This window comes from Sinocyclocheilus anshuiensis, unplaced genomic scaffold (genome assembly GCF_001515605.1).
Source record: "Sinocyclocheilus anshuiensis isolate Anshui unplaced genomic scaffold, SAMN03320099.WGS_v1.1 scaffold1762, whole genome shotgun sequence".
Taxonomy (NCBI): Eukaryota; Metazoa; Chordata; class Actinopteri; order Cypriniformes; family Cyprinidae; genus Sinocyclocheilus; species Sinocyclocheilus anshuiensis.
The window spans coordinates 160,527-170,914 of record NW_015547656.1 but is presented as its reverse complement, the minus strand read 5'-3'; the positions used below and the strand labels follow the sequence as shown (position 1 = coordinate 170,914).

Here is a 10,388-nt window from a genome sequence, read left to right as displayed (position 1 = left end):
ATTTTAGCAAATGGCTGCAATATAACAAAGAGTGAAAAATTTAAGGGGGTCTGAATACTTTCCGTACCCACTGTATATGTGTGTGTGTGTGTGTGTGTGTGTATATATATATAATAGAGAGAGAGAGAGAAATATTTTTTTGTATTTTTAATGTTGATATATTTCTTAACATAATTATTATTTTACCTTAATTTTAATATTTTATGTTATATATTATTTTTTTTATTCTGTTTATATTTGAAGCAATTTGGTTGTGTGCTTTTGTCATTTTATTAGTTTTTCTTTAAATATTCATTTTAGTTTTTAAATATATTCCAGATAGTTGTCAAGGCAATATTTCTATTATGATTATTTTATTTGTCGAATATTTTATTTCAGCTTTATTTCAATTTACAGAAATTATTTTTGAATAGTCTTAGGTTTTTTTGTTTTTTTTTAAGTTTAAGTTGTTTACGTAATATTTATATTTGATTTTATTTCAGCTTTATTTCAATTAATGAAAACAAATTTGAATAGTTTTAGCAAACAATAGCAACATTGGTTATTAAACAATTTGTTTTAGCAATTTTATTTGTTTTTCTTCAAATAGTTATATTTATCTTTAATTTATTTTTATTTCAGCTTTAGTTTTAGTTAATTTTAGGAGTTTTAGTTTAGTTTAGTTTTTTTTTTTTTTAGGACTTCATTTCAGATTTCTGATTTGTCTAAAAAAAAAGTTTCACATTTCTTTCCAAATTTTTTTTTTTTTTAAGTTTTTTTTTTTATCTCACATTTATTTTTTTATTTTATTTTAAGTTTATTTTAAGTAATGCATTTTTTTTAATTGTTTTAGTTTTAGCAAACAATAGCAACATTGGTTATTAAACAATTTGTTTTAGCAATTTTATTAGTTTTTCTTCAAATAGTTATTTTTTTATTTCAGTTGTAGTTTGAATAATTTTAGTACTTCAGCTTGAACTTATTTCAGATTTCTGATTGTCTAATTTTTAAAAAAAAAAGTTACATTTTTTCAACATTTTTACAAAAAAAAATTCTCACATTTATTTTTTTATTTTAAGTTTATTTTAATTAATGAAAACATTTTTTAAATTGTTTTAGGTAACAGTAACAAAGCTGGTTATGAAACAATTAACAGTGAATTGTATTACAAGCAGTATACATAAAACATTAGTAAAGATGTAAAGTAAAGTCATGATGCTACTCTTCTGTGTGTTTGTGGCAGGTGTCTGTCTCAGCGAGGAGGACTCCCTCTGCTGCTGCATCTCAATCTCTCCGGCTGTCTGCTCATCACGGGGGCGGGGCTTCAGGAGCTGGTGTCCGTTTGCCCCTCCCTCAACATCGAGCACTTTTACTACTGCGATAACATTAACGGTAACACATAGACAGAACACCATCGTGCATACAAGAGTCCAGCCATACAATCTACATGAATAACGAATGTCTTTCAATTATTTATGAAACAAAAACGTACAACTTTCATAACTTGCTCACGAACTAGTATTCATTTCGTTAACGAAAAATGAATTTTTCCCATGGCTAAGACGAGACGACAGTAAGGTCAATAAACGATGACTGTGACTTAGGGCTGGGCGATTTGGCAAAAAATGTAAATCTCGATTTTTTTCAGAACGTTTGACCGATTCTCAATTTTTTTTTTTTACTATTTTTAACTAGTCAACTTGAAAGTGTAACTACAACATGATTCAAGTAAATTTTTTTTCTTTATTATCCCTCTAGTTAATGAAAATTCTATTCCAAGTGCAGCACACATGAAGTTGTTCAAACGAATCACTTGTTAAATATCTTTGCAGAAAAAAATGCATGAACTACAACTACATCTGGTACAAACTTGTCTTATACATATGTGACCCTGGAGCACAAAAGCAGTCTTAAGTCGCTGGGGTATATTTGTAGCAATAGCCAACAATACATTGTATGGGTCAAAATTACAGATTTTTCTTTTATGCCAAAAATCATTAGGATATTATGTAAATTTCCTACTGTAAATATATCAAAACTTAATTTTTGATTAGTAATATGCATTGCTAAGAACTTCATTTGGACAACTTTAAAGATGATTTTCTCAATATTTAGATTTTTTTGCACCCTCAGATTCCAGATTTTCAAATAGTTGTATCTCGGCCAAATATTGTCCTATCCTAACAAACCATACATCAATAGAAAGATTATTTATTCAGCTTTCAGAGGATGCATAAATCTCAATTTCCAAAAATTGACACTTAAGACTGGTTTTGTGCTGCAGGGTCACATATCAAAATGCAATATCATTGACGAAAAAAAACTAAAATGTATTATAAAAAATAAAACTTTACCAAAACCTCTTTTAATTTTCGTCGAAAAAAAGGAGACAAAATATTATACGAGCTTTCATATGTGCAGTTGCCAGATATCAAGAGTTCAAATCTGCAAATCAGAGCTTCACTGTTAAAAGGATACATTTTCTGCCTGGTGTTTTGCGTATTTTTTGCAATCTGGCAACCATGCTCTTGCTCTTCATCACAGAAGCGCCGACGATGATCCGACAAACGAGTAAACTGAAGTTCAGCGATCGCCATGTGAGATGTTCAGCTTAAATGAGCTCGATCTGATCTCCACTGTTTCGTTTGCGATCGTGTTCGCTGAATAAATGCACTTACTCAACCGCTGTTGTTTTAATTGAGAAACATTATTGCAATTTGGAATTACTGTTAGGAATTTTACTGTTAAAATGTAACGTTTTAACGTTTTCATAATGTAGACAGAGAGAGTGCATATCTAAGTCGTTGATATTAATTCATATATTAAATAGCCTATAATAAAATCCGTACACTAGATGAGGTAAAATAGTCCACGTTCTATTGATTTGTGCTTATTGGTGAAAGTGCAATATACCTGAAATGTAAAAATAATTTTCTCAAATGACCGCAATCTTTTCGATTTTATAATTGAGCAATTTTTTTAAATCAGTTTAACTATTATAAAGCATGACGAAAATGTGACACAGTTTTCCATTGACTAAAACTTGACTAAACAAAAACAGGACAAGTTTGACTAAATATGTTAATAACTAAAAAGACTAAGACAAACACTAAATTAAAAATGGCTGACGAAATTAACACAACGTTTCTCCAAACTGTGTTTCTAAATGGATGAAAAGCAAATGATAATAAATAATGATTTATTGTGATGGTTTATTTATAAAATAAATATTAAAAATAAATTATTTTTTAATAAAAAAAATATTTATTTGTAATATTTTTTAAATAAATATAATGTCAATTTGACATTTTGTATTTATTATAAATAACAAAAAGTTCAAATCAAATATTTTTTTTTTTAAATGTAACACTAAAAAAAGAGAAAATACTTTGCTATTTTAGTATCATTGAGATACTGTTGGCGTTTTTTAATATTATCCATTTTTTGTTTTCCATTTTCATTTCATTCTAGTTAAAATTATATATATATAATTTAATTGTGTGTGTGTATATATATATATATATATATTTAAATGTAAATGACTGTAATGCACACAATTCCACATATGAAGTCCAAACCCAAGTATGACGGCATCTTGGTGAGTAAAGGGTGTGTTATTATGAACTAGGGCTGCACGATTAATCGAATGCGATTGTCGTGCGCATCTTGTTAGTAATGCCGGTTCTGTAAGATACGCATGACAATCGCACCTTCTGTCGAATCGCGATCTCGATTCCATTTCGATTTATCGTGCAGCCCTATTATGAATTCTGTCTTTATCTGACTTAATAGACTAGTTGCATTTTATTATCCACATTTAGCATGTTTTCTGTGCTCTTGAATGCAGCTCTAGATGTGCCGTTTATTTTTCTCAGTTTAGTGAATGTTCTCTGTGGATTCATTTACTCAAACTGTTCGCGCCAGCGCATGAATTGAGAGCGTTGTCTATGTATTTAGGGTTTTCTTAACTTGAGTTTCTGTGGTCCTGCAGGTCCTCATGCTGACGAGGCCAGCGGGTGTCAGAATCTGCAGTGTGGCTTCAGGGCTTGCTGTCGATCCGGAGAGTGATGCTCTTTTCTCTGTGTTCATCTCTCTTTACCCCTCTCTCATCTCTCATCCATGTGCACTTTAATCGGGAAATTGGTTCGAGATGCTCTTCGACGCAACTTGCTTTCCCTAAAATCAAAAACGCTTCAAATAAAGTGAAATTCGGCATTGCAAACCTTCATCTGAGAGCTATGTGTAAATAACTCGACTGTCCGCAGGATTTTCTGATGCTCTTTAATTGGAAATTGAGTGCTTTAAGTTGCCAGTTCAGCATAGTGTGGGTTTTTTGTTTTGAGTATTTCACCCAGGCACATAACGCCTCCGTCTCTAACTCAATTCTGACTTTACTGAGCCATTACTTTAGGTTTGATGTTAAAATCACCTGCTTTGGTTCCCCTACTCTGGACTAATAAGGTCGTGAATAGGAAAAGACTCTAGATAAGTTAATAGGCTTGAGTTCACAAACTCATTGAGTTGTAGTTTGTCAAACAATGCAGGTTTCTTTTGGAAACAGCCAGTTAATAACCAGTGTTCGTAACCTGATGCGGAAATGACTGGATGGCTGCCAGATAGTCAGTTGCTAATATTCTCTCCAGAGCTTTGAGCGAAACATCGTCTGTGATTAAATATCTGGCAACCGTGTCAAAGTAGAGACCTTTTCCCATAATTCAAGCTTTGGTTGGTTCAAAAAAAGTAGTTTGTGAGCTGTAATAAGTCCTGGGTGTGTTACACTCGTTAATTCTCCACTCATTCTTCTTGAGTTTTTTTTTTTTGTTGTTGTTTTTTTTAGATGCTGCATGATCATGTTTCTTTTGAGTTCATTAGCTGACCATTAAAAGCACCTTGAGATAACATTTGTCTGTTGAAGTCTTTATTGAGCATAGGGGTTGTCGAGGACAAAACAACATCACAAAAGTATACAAGTGTCCATATGACGTTATATTCCAAGCCATATGAAGAGAAGTCGTATTGCATTTCTGCTTCTGCATATTCAAACTTGGTTTGTGTTTATTGACGAGACCGCTACGAGAATCAACGGTGTTTGGTTTCGATGACCTCAAACCTGTGCAAGTCTGAAAATGTACTTGTGTGAAATTCAAGTTCATCAAAATGGGTTCATCAAAATATCCTATTGTTCTGTTGTGTGGAAAAAAGAAAGTCATATAGACTTGGAACAGCACTGTAAGTATTAAAGCATGTCTCCTACCTTCAATTTACCATCAAAAGTCAACATGGATCTAAACATCTGAAAAAGTCTTGAATGTGACGATAAAGCGTTTTTGCCTTAAATGCGGTAAATGAAGTATAAAACCAATGTAAATAGAGAACCCGAGTGTAGTACCTTACAAACAGACTCCCTAAAGCATGAAGCAAAAAAAAATGAGATGAGGGAAAAATTGTATTTCAGTGCTTTTCCATTCCCCTGAGAAATTGTTCACGCAAAAGTTTTGTGTTCCCTTAAGAAATTTTGAGCTCACTCACAAAAGTTTTGCATTTCTTTGAGAAACTTGGCATATGGTTTTGTGAGGGAACGCAGAGTTTCTTTGGGGTGGGGATGCAAAATGTTTGTGAGAGAATGCACAAGCGTTGAAATACAATTTTTCGATATCATAGTTTTTTTTCTATCATATTCCTTTAGCGTCTCCGGGGGATTCTTTACAGGTAGGCACAGGTCCCATATGGAACTAGTTATATCCTACTTTCAACCTCAGCCCACTTACCAAGTGTACATTAAGATAGCTAAAGATGCTGGAATCCACCAGTTCTTGCAGTGACTGGTTGCTCTGCAAGGTTTTTTCCAGTCCAGCAGTGAAACCGTCTGTACTTGTTGCTTTTGGATGTATGGAAATTCTGAACACAAAGGTGTAGTTTAGGTTGAACATTGGTGAGACAAAAGGGTGCCATACTTTGGAATAAAACTGGTTTGACGGCAACAACAAATTTGTTCACCAAACAGTGACAAACACTTTTTTGCTCTTGTTCTCGTTCTTGTTTGGTGGAAGTGTGTAACTTTTCTGCACCACTAAAGGCACCAGAAGGAACTGCCCCTCTCCCATCTTCTATTGTTCATGGTTCAAGTCACTTTGGGAAGTCCACCAATGGCTTAATTATAGCTCATGTCTATTAATCTGGGATAGGAGAAAGTGTTTGGAAAATTATTTAACTTTTTAATCTCACCCTGAGGCCACATGATGCCTTTTGGATTTCCTCCATCTCAGTCTCTCGATCCGTAACCGTCTTCTTGGATTTTCCAGCTGCCTCTGGTTATCATTGGACATCGTCACTCAAGACCTCAATCTTTTACTTTTAGCATCGCTGTTGTGACTGAGAACTATCACAGGCACTAGCTGTGTGTCATAACCTGTAGTGTCTGGTGACTGTTGTGGCAACTTGAATTAGGTATGTCTCTCTTATTATCATTGCCTTTTAATCATTATGTCTTTGTTCTGAAGAGTTTACAAAGTCTTATTTGTGACCCTGGAGCACAAAACCAGTCATAAGGGTCAATTTCTCAAAATTGAGATTTATGCATCATCTGAAAGCTGAATAAATAAGCTTTCCATTGATGTATGGTTTGTTAGGATCGGACAATATTTGGCCGAGATACAACTATTTGAAAATCTGGAATCAGGGTGCAAAAAACTCAAAATACTGAGAAAATCATCTTTAAAGTTGTTCAAATTAAGTTCTTAGCAATGCATAATACTAATCAAAAACTACGTTTTGATATATTTATGGTAGGAAATGTAGTAAATATCTTCATGGAACATGATCTTTACTTAATATCCTAATTTGGCATAAAAGATAAATCTATAATTTTGACCCATACAATGTATTTTTGGCTATTGCTACAAATATACCCCAGCGACTTAAGACTGCTTTTGTGCTCACATTTGAGCAACATCTACTCTGTAGTTGTGGAACCAAGTCCATACCAACAATCCCTCATCAAAATACCATTTGTAAACCAAACTGTAACTCTATTCTCATGCATATTCATCGAACCAGTAAAAAATGGCTTGTTTATGCATTGCATATTAAAAACAGGTACTTCATTGGACTCAAACCAACCCTGACCCACAATTACTTGCTCCTCTGCTCGTTCTGTAGCAGCCCAGACAATGTCCTTTGTGGTTGGTGAGCATTGGATTCGTCTGGATCTGCAGCTGGAGCCTCGTTTTCTTCCAGATCTGTCCCACATGAGGAATCCTGTTTACACTGAGGGCAGCTGTTTTCCTGCAGGTCCTGGAGGCAAACCGAGCACACGCATGAGTCCTGCTCATCTGCCATTTGCATGGAGAACAAGCAGCTCGGTGTTAAAGGGACTCCACAAACAGTTTAGTTTCGCTTCTTTCTTTTCCTCGAGCGTGTTTGTGGGCGGGACTCTCTTTATGTGTGTGTGTGTGTGTGTGTGTGTGTGTGTGTGTGTGTGTGTGTGTGTGTTTGTATTGCTATATTAGTGAGGACCAAAATGTGACAAAACACCTTTTAAGTGAGGACCTCTTGGTAAAGTGAGGACAAAATCGTGGTCCTCACTTTATTTTGCTCAATATAGCCCCCAGGAGGGAGGGGCATTGTGCTATGCAAATTTCTCAGTGTGTGTGTGTGTACAGATAAAGAGAGACAGAACTGAAGCTTGCTCTAACGTTAAACCTAAACGCAGAGAGACACACGGTTGCTTACCAGGATGCTGTTGCTTTGTGTTTAGCAAAATAATACCAGACTAACCAGCTAGTAAAATGAATTCAAATAGTCTGAGTGTGCCGGAGAGACACTGTACCATCATGTCTCTTTTCCTTTGACTGCCATTACTGTGTATTTGCATACAGACGAAAAGTGAGACGGACATTTGACATCTTAAACTGTTACTGTTTTCTATGTCCTCAGTATTCACCTCTAGTGAGTGAGTGTTAGGTAAGGTTTATATATGTGGACAGAATCCAGGGACCGTGCAGTTGTCAAACAGAAACTTGTGTAACTTGTTGAGGGACAATAAAACAGTAGGACGGGCTGTTTCATAATTTAATGCTTTTTGTTTTTTAATTTTATTGAATGGAGAAGGCATGGTTCATGTCATTTCTCTGATCAACATCACTGGAATTATTTTAATGTTTTAAGATCAATATTAATAACTCCAATAATGTTAAGGAGTAATAAATGTTTTAATTTCCCCATGAAGTCCTTGTCTGATGGCTGACCCAGCAGATGTGCTTGTGTAGACTATATAAAGCAGAAGTACACTATACTATAACTGAAGGATGTGAAGTTTTTCTCAACAGCGAGACGAATGTAATTGTTTAAGCGAAAATGTATGCATAACTTGGCCACCATTTCTTTGAAGTTTTCACTACTTCAACTTTTTCATTTAATTTTAAATTATCCTTTTAGTTTGGCAGGATAGTTGAAACTGAGTGGCCCTTTTGCATTTGTCCTTTATGCTATAAAGCTATTATTTGAATATATACATTGTCCTGAATGTATCAGTTTAGCTCCCAAATCAAGTTCCCTCTGCAGTGTGTCTGAAGAGTTTCCTGTCTAAAGGTACAGCTTTAAGCTGAGAACACTTTAGGGACAATATTGTTATGAATCAGGTATTTGTCATTTTTTGTTAATAAACCCAAATGATGACTTAACTATTTTAGTGGTATTTTAAGACGACGGAATTGATAATAAAAATCCGCAGTATTCGTCATGAAATTCTAGTTGAAATTCTAAAATGTTGTTATATATTTCTCATGAAGAGACATGAATAAAACAAAGTCATATCAGCTCCCAAAAGCTGGTGGTACCAATTTGATTTGATGTCTAAACGCTGATGCATTGGCTTCATAAAGTCTCCGGTATTCGTAACACGTGTGACACGCCTCGTGTTTTTATGAAACCTCATTCACATAAATACTCTCTCTCTCTCTCTCTCACACACACACACACACACACACTCGCTCCTCAGATAATCGCGCGCTGCGGCTCTGCTTCAGGTGAGTGTAAATAGCTTCTCTGAATCACGCCTGCAATAATCGTCGATTAATCGATATTCACCCGATGATCTGATAAAAACAAGATCGATTGTTTCAGTCAATATTGTATTTGTTCTGTTTTATTCGTTTATTTATCCCGAGATATTGAAGGCTGGAGTTATACCGTGTATATGTGACCCTGGAGCACAAAACCAGTCATAAGGGTCCATTTCTCAAAATTGAGATTTATGCATCACCTGAAAGCTGAATAAATAAGCTTTTCATTGATGTATGGTTTGTTAGGATCGGACAATATTTGAAAATCTGGAATCTGAGGGTGCCAAAAAATCTAAATATTGAGAAAATCATTTTTAAAGTTGTTCAAATGAAGTTCTTAGCAATGCATATTACTAATCAAAAATTAAGTTTTGATATATTTACGGTAGGAGATTTACTAAATATCTTCATGGAGCATGATCTTTACTTAACATCCTAATGATTTTTGGCATCAAAGAAAAATGGATACAGTGTCTTTTTGGCTATTGCTACAAATATACCGGTTTTGTGCTCCAGGGTCACATATTTCAACACAGTTTTCCTTGTATAAAAATGATGTAAGCGGATAGTTCAGGTACATTGTGATTCTGCAAACAGACTGAAACTTGGTTTATGAGCTCAGCCCTGATTTTAGTTCCTGTCTTCTGCCAGCTGATGAGGTTTGCTGTTCCTCAGAGCTCCTCAGGTGTTGTGATGGCAGACACAGCCGTTCAGATGAGCAGAGTCGGAGATCTGGACAACAATGTGTCCACCAGGACGAGCTCCTCATCGGCCAGACGAGGAGCGACCGTGAGCTTCCACAGCATCAGCTACAGCGTGAAGATGAAGAGCGGCTTCCTGTGCAAGAGGAAGCTCACGCAGAAGAACATCCTCATCCAGCTCAAGTCAGTCTTTCACTCTTCTGGTGTTGTGCTGTTAAATCTGATCACAACATTCATGTCTCATGCTTTTTAAATAGTAAGGCTTTTCAAAAAATACCATGGTAAGCACCTTGGAGTAGCACATAAATACCATGCTTCATGAATTGCAGCACTCTGATATATATATTAAAGCAGCAGTGAGTTACCATATGATACAATATTATGGCAATAGTATTTTTTGAAATACCTTACAGTGACATTAAAATACCTTGAGGAAAATACCGCAACATTATTTTTTTTTTTAAGGAAAATCAAACATGGTATATAAAAGTACTGTGGAGTTTCAGTGGTACATGGTTTTTATCATATTTTCTGTACTTTTCTGGGTTATCATAGTTAAATAAAACAAAACCTTAAACCATATAAAACTCATTGCATAAAATAAACTTTAACTGAAAAGTAAAATATAATATATATATTTATATAT

At 34.7% G+C, this 10,388-nt stretch overlaps 2 protein-coding genes across 2 annotated transcripts in view; both read left to right on the top strand.

Moving 5' to 3' along the window:
• LOC107702140 (F-box/LRR-repeat protein 5-like) overlaps nucleotides 1-4,878 on the top strand; it is a 15,430-nt gene extending 10,552 nt beyond the window's left edge. The window contains exons 9-10 of the mRNA XM_016504384.1: nucleotides 1,223-1,371; nucleotides 3,971-4,878. Of these exons, the coding sequence (XP_016359870.1) occupies nucleotides 1,223-1,371; nucleotides 3,971-4,047 (226 nt within the window). The 3' untranslated portion in view covers nucleotides 4,048-4,878. The remainder of the gene's footprint in view (nucleotides 1-1,222; nucleotides 1,372-3,970) is intronic.
• Nucleotides 4,879-9,723: 4,845 nt separating this feature from the next.
• Nucleotides 9,724-10,388, top strand: part of LOC107702160 (ATP-binding cassette sub-family G member 2-like) — a 27,471-nt gene continuing 26,806 nt past the window's right edge. The window contains 1 exon segment of the mRNA XM_016504400.1: nucleotides 9,724-9,925. Coding sequence (XP_016359886.1) covers nucleotides 9,735-9,925 — 191 coding nt within the window. The 5' untranslated portion in view covers nucleotides 9,724-9,734.